This window comes from Trichechus manatus, unplaced genomic scaffold, assembly GCF_000243295.1.
Source record: "Trichechus manatus latirostris isolate Lorelei unplaced genomic scaffold, TriManLat1.0 scaffold00009, whole genome shotgun sequence".
NCBI classification, from domain to species: Eukaryota; Metazoa; Chordata; class Mammalia; order Sirenia; family Trichechidae; genus Trichechus; species Trichechus manatus.
In genome coordinates this window covers 19640580-19662262 of record NW_004443945.1, presented here as the reverse complement: position 1 = coordinate 19662262, position 21683 = coordinate 19640580, and the positions used below count along the sequence as shown (strand labels likewise).

Sequence of the window (21683 nt, the reverse complement as noted above, 5' to 3'; positions counted from 1 at the left end):
AGAAACCAAAAGAGACCTGCATAAGTGGAAAAACATACCTTGCTCATGGATAGGAAGACTCAACATTGTGAAAATGTCAATTCTAACCAAAACAATCTACAGATACAATGCAATCCCCATCCAAATTCCACTGGCATTTTTTAATGAGATGGAGAAACAAATCACCAACTTCATATGGAAAGGGAAGAGGCCCCGGATAAGTTAAGCATTATTCAAGAAGAACAACGAAGATTTTAGAACGTATTATACTGTCACGGTAGTCAAAACAGCCTGGTACTGGTACAAAAACAGACACATAGACCAACGGAACAGAATTGAGAACCCAGACATAAATTCATCCATGTATGAGCAGCTAATATTTGACAAAAGCTGGAAGTCCGATAATTGGGGAAAAGACAGTTTCTTTAACAAATGGTGCTGGCTTAACTGTATATCCATCTGCAAAAAACTGAAACAAGACCCATACGTCACACCATGCACATAAACCAACTCAAAATCAATCAAAGACCTAAATATAAAATCTAAAATGACAAAGATCATGGAAGAAAAAATACGGACAACGCTTGCAGCCCTAATACATGGCATAAACACAATACGAACCGTAAGTAACAATGCACAAGCAGCAGAAGAGAGACTAGATAACTGGGAGCTCCTGAAAATCAAACACTTATGCTCATCAAAAGACTTCACCAGAAGAGTCAAAAGAATCTACAGACTAGGAAAACAATTTTGGCCACGACAAATCTCATCAGCGTCTAACCTCTAAAATCTACAAGATACTGCAAAACCTCAACAACAAAATGTCAAATAACCCAATTAAAAAAATGGGCAAGGATACGAACAGGTGCTTCGCCAAAGAAGACATTCAGGCGGCTACCAGACACGTGAGGAAATGCTCACGATCATTAGCCATTAGAGAAATGCAGATCAAAACTACAATGAGATATCACCTCACCCTAACACGGCTAGCCTTAATCTGAAAAACACAAAATAATAAATGCTGGAGAGGCTGTGGAGAGACTGGAACACTTATACACTATTGGTGGGAATGTAAAATGGTACAACCACTTTGGAAATCGATTTGGTGCTTCCTTAAAAAGCTAGAAATAGAAGTACCATATGATCCAGCTATCCTGCTCCTTGGAATATATCCTAGAGAAATAAGAGCCGTCATATGAATAGATACATGCACATCCATGTTCATTGCAGCACTGTTCACAACAGCAAAAAGATGGAAACAACCTAGGTGCCCATCAAAGGACAAACGGATACACAAATTATGGTATATTCACACAATGGAATACTACTCAACAATAAAGAAGAACGATGAATCTGTGAAACATCTCATAACATGGACGAATCTGGAAGGCATTATGCTGTGTGAAATTAGTCAGTGGCAAAAGGACAAATACTGTATGAGACCACTATTATAAGAACTCAAGAAATGGTTTAAACACCTAAGAAAACATTCTTTGATGGTTACAAGGGTGGGGAGGGAGGGAGATGGGCATTCACTAACTAGACAGTAGACAAGAATTATCTTAGGTGAAGGGAGGGACAACACACACTACAGGGTAAAGTCAGCACAACTGGACTAAACCAAAGCTAAGAAGTTTCCTGAATACAACCAAACACTTCGAGGGACAGACTAGCAGGAGTGGGGTTTGGGGACCATGGTTTCAGGGGACATCTAGGTCAACTGGCATAACAAAGTTTATTAAGAAAATGATCTGCATCCCACTTTGATTAGTGGCATCTGGGGTCTTAAAAGCTTGCAAGCGGCCATCTAAGATGCATCAACTGGTCCCAACCCACCTGAAGCAAAGAAGAATGAAGAACACCAAAGACACAAGGACAGTATTAGACCAAGAGACAGAAAGGGCCACATAAACCAGAGACTTCATTAGCCTGAGACCAGAAGAACTAAATGGTACCTGGCTACCACCAATGACCACCCTGACACGAAACACAACAGAGTCCCTGACAGAGCAGGAGAAACATAGGGTGCAGAACTCAAATTCTAGTGAAAAAGACCAGACTTAATGGTTTGACTGAGACTGGAGGGACCCCAGAAGACATGGCCCCCAGACTTTTAGCCCAGAACTGAAAACACTCCCGAGGCCAATTCTTCAGACAAAGATTAGACTGGACTATGGGACACAAAATGATACTTGTGAAGACTGTGCTTTTTAGCTCACGTAGATACATGAGATGAAATGGGCAGCTCCTGTCCAGAGGCAAGATGAGAAGGCAGAAAAGGTCAGCAGCTGGTTGAATGGACACAGGAAATCCGGGGTGGAATGGCAGAGTGTGCTGTCACAGTATAGGGAGAACAACTAGGGTCACATAACAATGTATGTATAAATTTTTGTATGAGAGACTAACTTGAATTTTAGCCTTTCACTTAAAGCGTAACAATTAAAAAAAAAGAAAAAGAAAAAAATGATCATTGCCTCAGGATTTGTGGGACTAAAACAAAAGATCTAACACTCATGTCAACAGAGGCCCAGAAGGAGAGAAGAAGAGGGTGAGTCTAAAAAAATTTGAAAACACAATGGCTGAAAACTTCCCAAATTTGGCAAGAGACATAACCCCACAGATTCAAGAAGCTGAACTCCAAACAGAATAAACCCAAAGAAATCAATACCAAGACATATCGTAATTAAACTTTTGAAAACTAAAGAGAAGGAAAAAATCTTGAAAGCAGTAAAAGTGAGCTAAACAATTCAAATGACAGTGGATTTCTCATAGGAAAACATGGAAGTCAGAAGGAAGTGGAATGACATTTTTCAAGTGCTGAATAAAGAAACTGTCAAACAGAATTCTGTGTCTAGTACAAATATTGTGGAAGGAATGAAGAGAAAACCAAAACATTCTCAGATTAAGAAAAACTACAGGAATTTGTCACCAGCAGACATACCCTAAAAGAATGGCTAAAGGAAGTTTTCTGAACAGAAAGGGAATGATAAAATAAGGCACCTTGGAACATCAGGAAGAAATAACAAAGGAAAGCAAAAATGTGGGTAAACACAATAGACTTTCTTTGCTTGAGTTTTCTAAGTACGTTTAATGGTTGAAGCAAAAATTATAACACTGTTTGATGTGGTTTACAACGTATATAGAGGAAGTATTTAAGGCAAGTATATTATAAATGAGAGAGGCTAAAGGGATGTAAAGGGAGGCAAGATTTCTATACCTCACTCAAACTGGTTTACTGAAGTAAAGAGTGAGTTACACACCATGGGATTTCACACAGCGACTCATGACACCAGTTTTTCAAGCCAAGCCTAGGGACTGATTTAAATAACAGTAGCTCACAGTCAACCTAACTGTCCTGTAGGAAGCCAGGCTGGGGCAGGAGCTGACTTTCAGGTTCTAGGCTGCCTGCTAGCAGGTAGGTATTAGCATCACCTTTGGATCAGGAATGCTCATGCCACTGGAATAACCCTGTCCCTTAATATCTCTGGGATTTCAATTTCTTCATCTTTTAAAATTACTAGGAGTTCAACTCAATAATCTCAAAGGCCCTTTCAGCCTAAAAGTCCATTATTCTTTTAAACTTACACAAATATCTATGTCACAGAAAATCTACTGCCATAAAAAATCCAGTATGAAGTTCTTTTTCAAAATTGTTTATCAGGTTCTAGAAACCAATACAGTATAATCGGTACATACAGGCTACAGACACGTGCCCACTAAAACTTGGAATTAAGACTGTTTTCTGAGAGTTAAAATATAATTTAACTTATAATAGATAAGACATATGCGTAACTCCTTAAAGATACATCATGGCTTCCAGGCTTCTATCAAAATAAGACTCTACTAAGTCTAATGAGACCCTAGTGAGACTAAAGATAATTATCTTACCTAAAAAAATTTTAAATTACAAGTCTGCTATGTTAAATAACATATACTGAATTTAATACATATGTTTTAAGCAACAGATTCTAGGGGTATAAAAGTAGGCTCCTCAAAAAAGGCATACTCCCTGACCATGAATTAATTTCAATCTAGTACAAAACACACAGAAACAAGTTATTTCATTCTAATATGGTAAATGGTATGCACAAGGTGCTTATGGGAACAAAGAGGAAGAACTAACCTGAACAAGGATAAAGGGAAGGCTTCCTGGAAAAGTAACTAATTGGATTAATTAGAAAATGAGAAAGAGGGAGCAAGTTGAAGAAGGGGTCTCCAAACTGGGTAGGAGGGGAAGAGAGGATAGCGTGAGAAAAAGTAGAGAGGACTGAAAAAAACATGGTCTGTATAAGAAACTACAACTCTACTATTTGAATATTATGAAGCAAGAAATGGGAGGTAATGAGGGGTCAGATAAGAGGCCAGACAAGGAGACCACATTATAATACCTGTTGCTGTCTCCTATCGACCCCAGAGCACAGAATAGAACTCCCCAATAGGGATTCCAAGTAGTGGCTGGTGGATTTAAACTGCCGACATTTTGGTAGCAGCTGAGCTCTTTACCACTGCACCACCAAGTCCCCCATATTTTAATAGAGGGCTTTAAATGGTCAACAATAGAAGGACAGAAAAAGTAAAAATCAAGGAATCAAATATTGGCTAGTTAGCATTATACAAAAATAGTTGCCTTGCTTGTCCTTATTATGGAGAAGGATGCTTGGGCAAACCTAACTGGAAGCCAGAGGATAATGGAGCTTGTTAGTGTAGTCAAGTCAACTTCGTAGAGAAGAAAGTAGATTGGAGAAATGGTGAAGAACGGGGCTGGGTGTCAAATGGAATATACTGAGCACAATCACTTAAGCACTGTGTGATCTTCAGTGAGTCAGTTAGTCTTATTGGACTTCAGTACCCTCATCCACAAAATCAGGGAATTCTATGAGAATATTTCTAAAATGCCCCAGAATTTTTTCCTTAAAGAATAATTAGAAAAGATTGTGGAAGGAAAGGCTAAAAAAGAAAAATTGGTTATCAAAAATGCACTTATCAACCATATTTAGATTTATTTTCATCATCTTATTTTGTGCCATTTTTCCCACTTTTTCTGTTTTTTCTCCCTCTCCTTTCTTGCCTTGTTTTGGGTTCAATAATTTATTTATTTTGGGGGGTTCAATAATTTAGATATACAGTGCTGATAATATTACCAGTAGGTCCTTGATTTATACACCCAAAATTCCTTTGAAATGCTGACAATATTTAAAGATAAATATTTTATTTTTAAAAAGTAGTATTTGCACATGACACAAAACTCAAAAGACAAGACAAAAGAACAAATACTGTATGATCCTACTTAAATATCTAAAGTAGGCAAATGTATAGAGATCAAAGTTTATTAGTAGTTACCAGGGGTGTGAGGAGTGGAAAGGGTGAGTCATTTCTTAGGAGAACTGAGCTTCTGTTAATGGTGACAGAATAATTTGGAAACAGTGGTGATGGTCACATAATATATTGAATGTCATCAATGTCACTGAATTGTACATGTAAAAAATGTTGAATTGGCAAATGTTTTGTGAATTACATTTTTACAATAAAGCTTTTTTTGAATTCAAAAGACTCAAAAAGAATATTCAGTGAAAAGTCAGTCTCCATTCCACTCTTGCCTCTCAGCCATGCAATTACTTTCTCTGGAGGCCTGTTATTTGCTTATTTTTCTGGAAATATTCCATTACAAGAATTGACATATGCATATATAAGTAGTCTCTAATTTACAACGTCTTCAAGTGATGATGAACCACACTTAAAAGACCACCCTTTTTTTTCTGTACATCTTATTGTTAGTAGTGTTCACAACATACAAACTTGCAGACGTAATTTGCTGTTATCATTCTCAGATGTTCACTTGCAGATATTCTATTTTATGATTTACTGTTCAAAACAATGCTGTATAGATTTAAATTCGGGGCTTCAACTGTTTGAAAACACAGACTCAAAGCTAATCACTTTGCTAATGTCGACAGGCAGATTCAGGAAGCAGTGAGATGTTACCGTGAAATATATGAAGAAAAAAAGAAAAGGACCATACAGACAACTCTCGCTAATTTCATCCCATTTCCAGGGATAATCCAGATGATCCAGACCCTTCCACAAATGAGTTATTACCACAACTGACAAAATGCCGACGTCATCCAACTCCTCTTCATTGTCACAGTAAATTTTTATGGTTTGTCTACTTTTTTATGTATATATGTATTAAAATATACTTGTAAATTTATATGTAATGTGTCCAGCCCCAAAAGACAAATAAACATCATATTTATAAAGATACTGATCATAAAAGGCAATAATAACGAAAACTAGAAAAACAGGAGTATTTGACTTACTTCAGAACAGACTTATGACAAAGTCATCAGAATGGAACACCCTTTTAAGTTGGGGACTACCTGTATACATATATACGTATGTGTGTAAATGTATGTATTTTACCAATCCCTCCTCCTGATCAATCTTAGACTAATTTCTTGATAGACTATTTCTAGACAACTGGATGACAGATATTTAAACTGTTTCCAATCTTTTGCTATTGTAACATTCCATAAATATTTTTACACATATGTTATTTCACACATAGTTAATTCTTTCTGTAGAGTAAATTCACAGAAGTCAAATTGCTGGATCAAAGAGTATGTGATTTTTTTTTTTTTTTAGATATTCCTAAATTGCATTCCATGGAGTTTGAGTACCAAGTTAGTTTTATAAAAATAAACACTATATTTAAGAGCCTATTTCTGCACACCTTCAACAAATACTTTTTTAAAATTGCACCCTGGAAAATCACTGTTTATAAGAACCATGTTTTGAATACTTTTGTCACTTAATGAAAATCATTTTCCATATACCAAGTTTTATCAATGAGAGACACTTCTTATTAGCTTAGAGGTCTGAGGAAATTGTGTTGGGAAATAAAACCTCAACAAGTACTTATTATAAGTATTAAATTATTTCTATTTACATCAAATTTCAAGGAAGATAAAAATCCTCCTGATACACTGAATACAAAGTCTACTTGTAGCAGGGATAATGAAACTCTTCATTTTTAGGTAATCTTGAAACTGGTATTTACAACTTGAGATATTCTTTTCAAGGAGTTCAGGAATGGTATATTTACACATCTTATATTGGAGCAAAAAAGGCAAAAGAAAAAGGCTGTCTCAAGGAATAATACATAAAGAAAAAGCCATGAGTAATAGTAACAACAGAGACAAGCATTCATTCTGAAATGTTTCAAAAATTTGAGAACCCATCGTAAGTTTCATTTTCAAAACAACCTTAGAAAGAAAGAGTTAAGTACGACAACAACAAAAATAAAGGAAAAAGGTAAAAGATTGAACTTGGAAAAGAGAAAATGAGAAAAGAGAACATACAAAAGAAGAACAGTGTGTGCGTGCGGGTGAGTGCATGTGTGTGTGTGTGTGTGTCTTATCAATCTATGTTTCCTGAAGAAGTTTACATCATTAGAAATCAGTTGTCAAAATCATGGCAATTCTGGCCAATGTCAGAAAGCTAAAAGGTAGGAAGAAATTACCCTTCCCATAGAGGCATAAGCACTGACCTGTAAAAGTTGTGTTGCAGTAGCTCTCTGCTCAGGATTCTTCACTAGGCACTTTTTAACAAAATCAGTGAAATCATCAGACCAAAGTTCTGGTTTCCTGAACGTTGGTGGTGGATTTGTGGGAATCATAAAAATAGCCTAGTAAAAATGAAATAGCCAAAAGGCAGAGTAAGAATCACAATAGCACAACCAAATAAACAAATCTCTTTATATACCTTTTTATCAGACTCTAAATCTGAAAAACAAATTTAAGCTGTTCTAGGATTTCCAGTAAGATTACAATTCAGGAAGCAAATCCATCTGCTGCTAATGTAATCATTTCCCATTAAATTTCCTCTATTTGAACTGTAGCTCATTGAGCACATCATTCTTTATTTTATCTATTATTTTTTATCAGTCTCCAGAGAAGACTTGGCATTTCTGACCCTTTTACCAAACTAAGAACACGTCCTAGTTAAACAGATATATCCCCAAATTTTGCTATTGCAAGCCAGATTTATCTCCCATTTCAATTTTATATAAGCACTGTTGCTCAAAATGGCTAGTAGCAGTCCAATCTGCTTCTGAAATCCAGCATATTTAAGTATAAATAAAATTACTGCTGTGATTTGAAATAGTATTTGATAGAGCTAAGACTTTTAATTCTCTTTCTAAATACATGAGTCAGGATTATAAATGAAAAGTTTTAAAGATAATGTACCACTTTATTTTCTGAAAAGATAGTACATAGAGTTCACAATTCAAAAACCATAAAGTCTCCCTCTCACTCCTGTCCCCCAAGCCACGCAGTCATCTATTTTTCAAACAAGAGAATTAATCCCTAGTGTCCTCAGGAAATCAGTGTATGTAATAAACTTCTCTCCTGGGCATCTAGAACAGTTCCTGACAAAACACCATTATTAAAACATCACTTTTCTTTGAAAAGATACGAAATATATGAAACAACAGTAAATTGATACAAACGTATAAAGCACTCAATACATACCAGTGATTACCATTTTCATTTCCACATAACGTTATTTAAAAAAAAAGACCAGAGGCAAACACATAGCAATGATAAAAAATTTTCAAAGTAAAATGAATTAGAGCATATTATAATTGACTGTAGTTTAACAGGAGCCCTGGTGGGACAGTGGTTAAGAGCTTGGCTGCTAACCAAAAAGTTGGCAGTTCGAATCCACCAGCCACTCCTTGGAAACCCTATGGGGCAGTTCTACACTGCCCTGTAGGGTCGCTACGAGTTGGAATCGACTCGACGACAATGGGTTTAGTTTGGTTTTTGGCAGTTTAACAAAGAAGCCCTGGTTTCACAGTGGTTAGAGCAATAAGACTGCTAACTGTAAGGTCGGCAGTTTAAAACCACCAGCAGTTTCACGGGAGAAAGATGTGGCAGTCTGTTTCCACAGAGATTTACAGCCTTGGAAACCCTATGGGGTCGCTATGAGTCAGAATCAACTTGACAGCAGTGGTTTGGTTTTGGGGTTTGTAGTTTAACAAGTAACCAAAAAAAAACCCAAACTTGTTGCCATCGAGTTGATTCCAACTTATAGCGACCCTTTAGGACAATGCAGAACTGCCCAATAGGGTTTCCAAGGAGCAGCTGGTGGATTCAAACTGACGACTTTTCGGTTAGCAGCCATAGCAGTTAACCACTTTGCCAACAGGTAAGTTTATATACTTATACAATCAACACAGTAGGTAAGATAAGGGGAAAAATGGCCTTTTGATCATGTTAATTTATTTCTATAAAGCATACAAACACGGCCTTTGAAAAGATGTATTCGGCATCCAAAAAAGCTCCCTTTCTAGGCTGTAGTATTCTCTAACTTTACAGAAGACAGGTGTGTATCTCTGTTCTCTCCTCAGTTTTTCACCTGGCTTTGATGGTCTTCTTGTTTCATTTACAAACAAATAGAACGTCATAAACTTCTGCTCATTCTTCTTAATGTGTAAAGAAGATAAAGATGGCGATACTACAAACTACAACGATAATACTCAGAAACTAAGTTTTTTTACCATTGAAAGAAAGTAATCCTAAGTATTTTTTAAATGTCTGTTTACATATGGAGAAAATACTAAAACTGCAGACAAAGTAATGAAGATAATACATTCTAGGGGGTATCCATTCTTAGATAATCCGTTGATATGAATTGTTCCACCTTTATTGGATTTTTAGTAACTACTCAAAAGTTAGTCACAAGTATTTTAGAATCACAGAATTTCCATAGTAAAAGACTATGATAGATCATTTGGCCTAATCATCTCATTTTACAGAAAAGGGATCCAAAGCCCAGAAAGGTTAAGAACTTAAAAACAAAATTTTAGGCCTGCAAAAAGGCCTTCATTTAAAAGATTAGCGAAGTATTCTAATGACTCCATTTAAAGAAGAGGTGAAGTACAAAGCAAAGAGAGCTACTGAATCTAAACAAATAGACCCATTAACAAAAGGAAGCAGCAGTCAAGAAATCAAAAGACGCACTGCACTGGGAAAATCTGCTGCAAAAGACCTCTTTAAAGTGTTAAAAAGCAAAGATGTCACCTTGAAGACTAAGGTGCACCTGACCCAAGCCATAGTGTTTTCAATCGCCTCACAGGCATGCGAAAGCTGGATAATAAATAAGGAAGACCGAAGAAGAATTGACACCTTTGAATTGTGGTGCTGGCGCAGAATAGTGAATACCCCATGGACTGCCAAAGGAACAAACAAATCTGTCTTGGAAGAAGTACAACCAGAATGCTCCTTAGAAACAAGAACAGCGAGGCTATGTCTCACACACTTTGGACAAGTTATCAGGAGGGAGCAGTCCCTGGAGAAGGACATCATGCTTGGCAAAGCAGAGGGTCAGTGAAAAAGAGGAAGACCCTCAATGAGATGGATTCACACAGTGGCTGCAACAATGGGCTCAAGCATAAAATGATTGTGAGGATGGCGCGGGACCAGGCAGTGTTTCATTCTGTTGTATGTAGGGTCACTGTGAGTAGAAACCGACTCGATGACATGGAACAACAACAAAACGATAGAAGAGATGATAAATGATGATCTTGTTTTCAACGTATACTTCTGTCCAATTCCTGCTCTTACTTCTTAAGTAGGGAAGAAAACATAAGCAAGTTTTAAGCTTTTACAATAAGGCAGAGACAGGAAAGAACTTAAAACTTACTACAATCACAACTGTGACAGTTGATAAATTAAGACCATTCAATCAAATATGAATTAAGGTAAAATAAAAAGTAATAATCAAGTTCAGAAATATTTGCTAAGAGCCTACTATGCACAGAGCATGGTGTTAGGCATTATATGGAGCTCAAAGATGCAGAGGGAAAAAAAATTACTACCCTTAAGAAACTTCTAACCTAGTCTGGTGATGAATGGATGAATACAAGATTTAAAGAATATCATAATAAAAGGAGAAATGTTTTAAGGTATAAAGATGAGAAAGTCATTCTTCTTCAAAGAAAGAGCACAAGGAAAAGTGACAGAGCAGAATAACGCCCTTGGGAGAAGCAGAGAACAAGCAATTCACTCTATAAGGGACTAGGGAAAGATGAGATCAGAAACAAAATGAAAGATATGGAGTTCCACACTAAGGAGTTTGGTCTGCAAGAAAGTACACAACTGAAAGAAGGTTTGTTTTCTTTTTTTTTTTTTCTGTTGTGTGTGTGCTTTTTTTTAATCAGAATGTTATTCTGATTAAATATCTCGAGTTTATGACCAAAGAAGTAGATTTAAAAACAAACTGGAAACACTGTAAATATGGAATAGAGAGGGCTGGTGTAGATGTCCCAACATGAGTAGTAAAAAGTTCAAAGTAGGATGGTACTACAGGAATGAAATGCAAGACATGAGGCATGAAACACTTCCAAAGAAGAACTCTAACAATGATGTTTAGGAGGGGTGAAAAAAGGAGGAGTGAACAATTACTCCAGAATTCAAGACATAAAAAATAGATGTCTAAATTGCAAAGCAGTCAGGTATTCTAACAAATCACTATGCTGGTCATTTGCACGCCCTCAGAGCATGCAGCAATTTACTACAATGTGTTATCACTGAGTTCTAACTTAGAAAGTGATCCAAAGGACTTTCCATGAACAAAGCAACGAAGACTCACTATCCAAGTCTATTGATTCCAGGGGTTTGAACCGGTTCATTCCAGTTTGAATCCCTGCTGAGAATTTACCTTTCTAACAAGTTCACAGGCCATGCTGAGTTAGGGACCAATTCTGAGAACCACTAGTAGAGCAGTGGTTCTCAAAACTTGTTATCCGTAAGAATCATCTGGGGATCTTGTAAAATGTAGATTCTGATTCAGTATACCTGGGGTGAAAATGTAAGTTCTCAGCAGGCATTCTAACAGAACTAACCAGTTCAAAGCCCTGGCTGATTCTAGGGAAAGGGTTAATCTTTTTATCAGTATGTGCATATTCTTTCAAACAGGGCAAGCCCTTTACAGAATGGGAACATTCTTATACATCTTATATCATATTACACATACTACATCGAAGATAGTCCTTTAAAATCACCCTAGCAGTATTACGACACAAGAAGTATTCCTTGATCAAACACGTATTTATCAAGCACTGTCTGTGTGTTCAGAACTATGCTCTAATAGAGTTTGCAAACTGATAGGCCACAAGCCAAACTGCACCAGTGGATGTATTTTGTTTAAGTGACATAGCGCTCAAATTCCCACAAGTTAAGAATCTGCTGGAATTGGGTTAATTTTACCTGGTATGTGTGTTCTCCCTTTTACATGGACCCCATCTAGCCTGGTTCAATCATCTAATTTACCTAATCGGCCTCTTAGGTATCTGACAGTGTAAGCCTAACTATTACAGATTTAAAAATAAGATACATATCTCTGACCAGTGGAGCTCACAGTCAACTTGTGAAGAGAAAAAAACTAACACATATGAAACAAACAGCAAACAATGGCATGCCAAACAATGAAATTCTGCCTGTAAATAGCCTGATTAGTGTTAGGCAGCTCCATAGATGAGGCAGGACCTGACATGGCTATAAGGATGGGAAAAGTGGGGGTTAACAATACCTGCTTGAAAAGGCACACAAAACCATCTGCTACTTCAAATTAAAGAATAAAAATAAATTTGAACTCTCATCTCTGCAAAACAGTTCAAAGCACCTACTTAAGCCCCTATATAGACTGATCTCAAACTGCAGGTAAATGATACTAGATTGTCTAGATAAGTGTTGTCTATCTGTACTTCTGTTACAAATTGATGGATAACAACTCAGTGATTTATGTCCTTGAAGCTAATGCTCTCCTTTGAACTTTGAGCCAATGAGCTGCAGTCTTATCTTCAGATAATCTTAACACATAAGGCTCATCTCAGCAGTAGCTATTAGAAATTCAAGGATAAAAAGCTTAACTCTTAACTCTTATTTACCCAGTAGTCATAAAGTGAACTTAAAATGTTCACATCCTATTCTCAAACAAGCACCTCAAATTGTAGCATACAATTCAGACAATGATCTACCAAAAAGCGAGGGATCTCCAGGAAAACCACCATACTTTTCATTTCCATTTATTTTAGTTTAGATAATCAATTACAAATTAATAGGTTTTCTCAAAGACTTTACTTTGTTCAACTAACTAAACAGCCTAGTCATGAATCATAGAGGATCCTCTTGAGAATCTCCAGGTTTTTGTATGAGATGATTAGGTAATAGGCCCTGAAGTAGAAAGTTTTGGCAATCAATGGCTAGCCTTAGACTAACAATTTACTCCTTTCCTTGCCACCAACCAAATCACATGGACACACATTACAGCCATATAGCTTATCTTATCTCAAACACCATTTTGATTGAAGAATGTTAGTACAATAAAGGATATGATTATCCTTGTGTTTGTTTCTACACAATATGTTGCTTAACTACATATTGAACTTTTGAGTAAGTGTTTAAAAGACCCTCCCTGACCACAAGAAATGTTAAGTGTCTCAAAACAACTAATCATCTTCATGCCTGAATTCCATGCCTTAGACTCCAGGAACACCCGGATCCAGAAAGAGCTGTGCTGAGAAGCTACAATGCCTGAACTTTATCATCTCAGTGGAGTGAGTCAACACATATGTCTGAAGCTCAGGTAGCTGGATTTGTGAACGTACAGAAGCAGTGAGCATGCCAGAATAACAAAGAAATCCGTGCCACTATTCAAGAACCTCAGGTATATGAGCAAAAGGTTATCTTCATAACAAATAAAAGATAAATGATGAGAAAGCACTTTATAAAACTGAAAAGTACTAAACAAACAGCTGTTTCCTGACAGCAAACATAATACATGGGTAGAAGCTACTAAATCAAATTAAAAAATATTCTTTTAAAAAAGGAAATATAGTAATAATAATACTTTTTTAAAGTCCACTACAAATAAGATAGCAAACAGTACAAGGGATGAAACAAATACTGGATCTGGAGTCAGAAACATAGGCTTCAGTCCTAAATCACCCCTGACTGATTACACTGGTCTTCCAACTTACTTAGGCTTTGTGAGCTCAGATTTTTTTCATATAAGTGAGGATGCTGGACTAGATATTTTTCAGGTTTTCTCTGATGTGGTGAAAAACAGGTGAAACTGTGCACTAGAGATTAGCAGGTAAGCACAAGTAAGCCCATGCGTACCTTGCTTTTTGGGTAATCCGTCCCTGTAAACAAGTATTAAGCAACTATTAAATTGTTATTTAGAACGGAAACAGAGGTAGAGAGGAAGGGAAAGAATAACAAAAGGCCTAATAGATGTTAATATAAAAATATAAATCTGAATTTTTATCACCACTCCCTCAAAATCAAATTTGAAATAGAAAAGATTTTTAAGAGAATACAAACATCTGGAGTGAATCTTGCTCCTAAAGTACAGTTTCTACATCGAGCACAGGGTCAAAGTATTGGGAGCATGACCTCACAATTCACTTCGGCTCCAGTGAGAGGAACTTCAGTAATCATTAATCTAGCCAATAAAGGCCAGTTTTCTGCCTGGGAACCAAACTAAGGGAGGGAGTGCAGTTGGTGCCCTGACTGTACAGAGTGATTAAGAGAACCAGCTCTAGAGGACAAGCCAGTTCTAGACGGCACTTGGTGCAATAACACCATCTTTAACAGCTATCTGACCCACATATCTTCTCCACGCCTTTTTTTCCACATCTGTTATATGGGAACAAAAAATAGTATCTACCTCTCAGGGCTTGTTGTAAAGTGTAAATGGGTTACAACATGCAAAATATTTAAAACAGTGCCTGTGACATTGCAAACATTCAATAAATGTTAGCTACTATTAACCCAAAGAAGCCCTGGTGGTAGCGCAGTGGTTAAAGCAATCAACTGCTAACTGAAAGATCAGCAGCTCAGCGGGAGAAAGATGTGGCAGTCTGTTTCCATAGAGATTTACAAACTTGGAACCCCTATGGGGTCGCTAACAGTCAGAATCAACTCGACAGCAGTGGGTTTGGTTGGTGGGTATTATTAACCCAACTTTACCACTGAGGCTCGCATAGTAAACTAGCTTATCTAAGGTCACACAGCTCATAAAGCTGCTGTCAAAACTGGAACTCAGGTCTAGCTGGCTCCTTGATCTAGGCTACCTCACATTACCTCTATATTTCCATTAAGTTTCTGCCACAGATAATTCTATTATAAGATAAAGCGTCTGTTACACATTTTCAAATCGAAATTTTCAGTTTCCAGAAAAAAAATGAAAACCTATGTGCACAAAGATGATTACAGTTTTACCTTCTGCAACACTGGAAACTGCAATAAAAAAATACAAAAAAATTGAGGAATAGCTAAGTGAACTACTATATACCAATAAAATGGAATAACATATTGCTAAAACAGTACAAATATGTAAATTGTAACACCACGATGAAACATCTTTTTAAAAACTGAAAATGAGAAGATGAAACAGTACAGACGATTATCTTCACATAAGAATGACAAGTATGTAGTAATAAAGATTGATAGTACAGCATCTCAAAAATTAAAAATATCAATTCATAACAACTATTTACAAGATTGTTTGAGATTCCCTTTTTATTTTTATTGTAAAGGACACTAGATATATAACTTTAAAATTACATCAGCAATTGAATAAAGGCTTTGTTTAAGACCACTGCTTAAGTTATCCCCCATTCCAGTCTGCCTCAGTAACCATCTCTCACATGCCCAATTTAATTCCCAATACCTTTGCCTGCTTCCAGTTAAATCTCAATTGTCTTGAAGATTGAAATATAATGTCCCTTAATACAATTCAACAATATTCATAAAACATGGTTACAAAGGAAATCAAAGGTGAAAAAGATTTAAGAGTTCAGCATTTAAGAAACGTATCATTCTCCTCTGTCAGATCCTCCAAATTAGTATTCCTGTAATCCATTCAACTAACTTTTTTGAGCACATAAAATATATCCATACCTAAAATATAACAATTTCTTCAAGAAACTTGGAGTTTAATGGGTAGGGCAATGCATATTAGATTATTTCAATAAAATAGCGTAAATGTTAAAACAGATGTAAACAATGGACATTATAGATGACTCAGAGAAAATGACTTAAGGTGAGTCCAAAAGAATGAGTGAGCTAGTGAGGCAAAAACAAGAGATCAGCATGTTCAAAGATGTGAAGTCTGAAATATTATGGGGTCTGTGATAGGAAGTGACTTATTTCAGGTATGGGGCAGGGGAATTACAAGGTGAGCCTGAGGTATCTAACTGGTCTATAAAGAAAGGAACCACGCAAAAACTAATACGGCCATGTCAAAAGAAGTTGTTCAAATCTATAGAACTTAACTCCACCCAAAACAGATTCTGATTTAATTGATCTGGGACAGGGACCAGGCACAATATTTTTTTATGTCTCTGAAGTGATTCTAATGTGCAGCCAGTACCGAGAATCACTGGTCAAAAGCATAAAATACAAGTATTATCACTCTGTATACCTCAACTTCAGCACTTTCCATATTTTATCTTATATTCTGGTTAGATATAAACTCATTCTAAATGCCCTGGATAATATGGAAACTTGTTAAAAGGCATAAACAGTATCTTACTAAGTCTTGAAGTACCCACAGCATTAAGCATAGTTATTGCTGCACAACAAAATCTAAATTGATATTGAGTGTCGATACAAAGACTTCCAGTTAAATACAGTAAATTAAACATGGTGGTTTACCTCAGCTCCTTCCCAAAAATCCTACTAAAGGACAATAAGAATTAAAAAAGGCTTAAACTCCAAAGAGAGGAGGAAAATAGGAAATAAGATAGCCAAAAACTTCTGGACACAGAAACTAGATAAATGAGTTGTAAGTGACTCAAAAGATCTGAGAAAGCTAGACACTAGGCCTACAGAGAGAGAAACCAATGTGAGGCATGTCAATTCCCACCACAACTGGAAAAAAGGCTAAGAAACTGGAAGCACTAAAACTGTGCTCCTTGAAGAAATGGCTTATTTCAAGGCTGTGACAGGTGAGCATGAGGCAACTTGTTGGACGAGAAAGTAAGGAAGCACGCAGAGATTAATGATCCCATTAATGATCACGTCAAAAGGACACAGGACTGGCCCAATTTAGGATAATGTAAGTATCAAAATAATAATTATAATGACTGTAATTGATTATAATATATTGAATAAAATAAAAATCAATTAGTCTACAGTGATATTTTTAAAAGGGAGTTTTAGAAAAGTTATTCTTTACAGAAAAATACCAAATAAATACACAATGAATGAAATAATTAGAATATCACCATTTTGCACCCTCAATGTAATCACTGACATTCATTGCGCGCTAAATGAGAAATACTACTCCCTGCAAACTTGTCTGAGTAGCCAAGTGACTGTCCACAGGGAACAACACACGAGTTTGCTGCAAGCATTATGTTTACACTACACATCACTGATGGCCTAAATTTCTACACTGGCAAAAAAAAAAGAGGGCCCTGCTAAAAACAAAGCAGTTAAGTTATATACCTCAAAATACTGTAAAGAGAAAAAAGTCTTACCAAGAGTTGTGAATAAAAATCAATAGTAGTTACAAATGTTAAATAAGTTTGGAGATAAGGCTCTTTAATGTTTAATTTTAGAGTAATACTGGGCATTTTAAACAGTATAGTGCCTCTCCAAAAAAGAGATATTATTTTATCTCAGTTATTTAAAATATCTCACTCACTTTTTGTACCTTACTCTGCATGAGCGGTAACAATAAACTCAGAATCAAACATTTACACATTATAAAAGAACAAAATGCAAGGTAAGACCACATAGAAAGAATACCAGAACAACACCTAAAAGTTTAAAAAAAGCAGGAAGGCTTACACAATACAAAAACATGAATAAAAGAGACTGAAAAATAAGGCTGATGAACTAATTGGCTTGCATGTATAAAATGTCATTAATAATTGATATATGTTAGTCAAACTAACCACAAGTATTATCAAAAGAATTTCAAAAGAATGATGAAATCTAGACTCTAGGAAAAAAAAAGTCAAAATAAATCGTTGTAGGAATAAAAGGGTAAATTTTTAAAAGAAGAACCAATACTCCCAACCAAAGAATCTATCTGGAATGTACCAAAATCTTTCAACACAGAAACAAACAGATTACAAATGGGAAAAAAAAAGAAAGAAAGAAAATCTTATACATAAGATTCAGTAGATACCATTTACTATGATTTGATCAGAAAACTAGAGAAATAAATTCATCTAGTCATTAATAGCTTTCTATTATCTGGTAAAAGAGCTTCTAGGACAAGAAGTTCACAAGACCATGAAATGCTATTAACAGAATACTATATGCAACAGCAGTAATGCCTGGTTTCATTCTGCCAAAATGCAACAATAACACAATACAGTATAAATCAACAGTATCCATACTTATTATCAAACCCACTGCTACCATTTGTGGGGCCCGGGGCAAGAAAATAAATGGGAGACTGGTGGCCTATGGCTTAACTACGTTCTAATCCACCTCTAACTTCTGGAATACCCCAACCCACACAGCTCATCCCAATGCCTCTCACACTACATGCCAGCCCTCTAACAGCTGTCCCTCCTCTACCCCGACTTGGTACAGTCTACCCTCATAAGAACAATCCCAGGAAAGAGGCCTGCACAGGTTCAAGGCAATTTGGGCAAGGAACTCTACAATCACAGAGACACTAGAGCATGATCTAGGAAGGGAAGGCACAGGCTCTGGCATAGGGATGTAGCATAGCCAAAGTAACATCAGAGTGCAAGTCTTCTGAAGCATGAGCTCTGGGCAAAGGTGCCAGTTTTCCAGGTGTAGTACTACCTATGATGGACAAGCCATCCTCAAAATTACTATTTGGCATAAAATCACCATGACTACAGCAAAAAGAATGATTTCACAACTTATCACCAACCAAAGTGCAAAAACTGTGTTATTACAGAACTATGATATTTAAGCAAGTAATCAAAACATAACAAAACGTGACCAGTTAACACCAATTATAAATATCACTCAACATCCAATCATATCTAATAGAGATTGCAAAACTTAGGCAGATGCTTACACAAAGGCCTATGAACCCAAACAGATACTAAAAGCTATGTTAAAGCTAAAGAAGCAAAGGTCAACGTAAAGCTCCTGTGATTCAATTAAGATAAAACAATAAGCGGGGCCTAAGGTAACAAGAGTGTCACGCAACAAACGAGGTCCTACTCCGAGAATAAGGTAATGCCCAGTACAAACCAATTTAACAAAAAAATATTAATAGAATGAAATCAATCTAAAATCGGATTAAGAAAAACTAAAATTAATTAAGAAGGAATTAATTTTATAAAGAGAACAAAAAAGAAAACACGACAACAGAAAATTTGGAAAGTCTATAATCAAAAAAAACCAACAGATCTCAGGAATTCAGTGCAAAATTTTATGAATCAAATGATAAAGTTTTAGAGAAAGAATCTGTCAATATGGTTCCTCAACCTTGCCTAGGGAAAAGAATGAGTTAATCTTCAGCCTTGGTCAACTATGGGGGTCAAATTAAAAAAAAAAAAGATCATCAGATTCTACCAAAAGTTAATGAAAATGATAATAACACTTATTTATCAGTTCCTGACTCCATATTCTTTAAGAGGGCCTTATGATTCACAAGCAATCATCCAACTACAAACACTAGCACCAGTGATTCTCAACCTAGCTATATAAAAGAATTCCCTGGGGAAATTTTTTACTCTGATAACCTGCACCTAGCCCAAAGAATCTAGTCTAGGGTGGAGCCTAGGCTTTTTATTTTATTTTATATTAACTTCCTAGATGAGTCTAGCCAGGGTCAAAAAGCACTATGTGAAGCAAGCAAACAACTCATATGCACCCACAGTATCTACTTCAAACCCCCAGTTCCCTTAGCACAACTTTTCAGCACCTGCTAAGTTATACTTTGTGTGTGTGTGATTTATTTTCTCTCCCAACTAGAATATAAGCACCTAAAATGTTGGAACTTTGTTTCATTCACTGCTGTATCCCAGTGCCTGAGAACAATGTCAGAGCAGGCACTCAATAAATATGGGATGAACTAATAAACTACAAATTCAGCCCTTCTGAGCTTTGCTAAAATTTTCAAGTTCTAAAATGAGGGATTTAGACTTAATGACCTCTAAGACACCTGTGCAGCATTAAAATCTATAAATCTAGCACAGAGACAGAACTGGATAGCTAATGGTAAAGTATAAAAATGTAAGCGAGCCTTCTCGGAAAAGATGGAAGACTTGACAGTAAATGATTAACTATCAAAAGAATAAAGTAGATATGAGCGATCATAACCAAATGAACACACCTTGAGAGAATAATAGGTATGTATTAAATAAATGTAATGAAAAGCCTTATAGAAAAACTAGATAATTAAGCACAGAGAACAGGACTATCTTGCCAAGATTTGCTATCATTGGCAAACATCCATATTAAACTTCCCCAATTCCAGATACAAATGGAATTGTGAATTTGGCAACTCACTGGAGAGAAAGACTGAAGTACAATCTGGGTTCACATTAAAGTTACCTCATTCTTCTCAACTTAGATCTGACCCAAAGGAAAATTTTTAACAGATTCTGTTGGACAAGTGCCATACTAAGTAGAGCTCAAAATTAGCATTTTAGATGGCAACCTAAAGGATTTCTATCCTTTTCTTTCTCTAAAACTAAACTGGACTAAAAGTGAAATATGATGGATTATGAATATAAAGTTGATTATTGAAATAAATATTTTGTCAAAGAAAAAGCAAATTATAACACCAGTCCTTCCATCTTATTTCTTTGATTTCATTCATGCAGTGCCTCATCCAGGGCTGAACACATGGTAGCACTCAAGCTATTAACTACAAGAGAGAAATAATGTTCTCCGTTTCTTTCAAGTTTTATCCAAATTCAGTGACACACAATAGAGACATATCCACCTCAATCTTCCCAGTTATTAAAAAACACAAATAAAAATTATATACTCCAAATTTTTATATGAATGTATTAATCATGCATTTAATACATACTGCATCACAAAGCGTTGGGACAGACACTGTACACAAGATAAAAGTTACACTGGCTGGTGAAGGAGGCAGACAAACTATAATAGAGTGTGATAAATTCTACTGGGATGAACAGGGTGCAAAGGAAGCCCGTTAGGAAGAGGAAAGGCTCCCAGGTTGGAACACGTGGAGAAAATAAAGGCTCAGAGAAGTAACACCAAGCAACGGGCAGAGGCAAGAACCTAAAGGCACCTACAAATGACAGTATAGCTAAAGCAAAGAGGATATTACAAGAATAAAGAGGTAGGCAGGGCCCAAGGCCTTGTATGACCCTTAAGAATCTGGCTCTTAACACAGAGACAAATGAAAGGAATTGTTTTTGTTTTTCTTTGTTTTAATGGGGAAGATTTTAAGTAGGGGTGTAATATAATCTGTTTTTAATTTTAGAATGATCACTCTAGAAGTGATCATTCTTTTCCCAAATATGATGAAGGATACTTGGGAAAAGGGGGTGAGACTGAAGACTATTACTATTAGATCAGTTAGGTGGCTGATGGAGAATCCAGAAGAAAAAAATTATGAGGTTTGAAATAAGTAAATAAAGATATAGATGAAAAAAGAAGAGGATATATATATACAGAGAGAAAACCTGGTGGTGTAGTGGTGAAGAGCTA

The 21683-nt window shown here is 36.2% G+C and overlaps 1 protein-coding gene across 1 annotated transcript in view; it reads right to left on the bottom strand.

The window, feature by feature from the left end:
* Positions 1-21683, bottom strand: part of STK3 (serine/threonine kinase 3) — a 295337-nt gene that overhangs the window by 130744 nt on the left and 142910 nt on the right. Inside the window, exon 7 of the mRNA XM_023725914.1 lies at positions 7526-7663. Within this exon, the coding sequence (XP_023581682.1) occupies positions 7526-7663 (138 nt within the window). The remainder of the gene's footprint in view (positions 1-7525; positions 7664-21683) is intronic.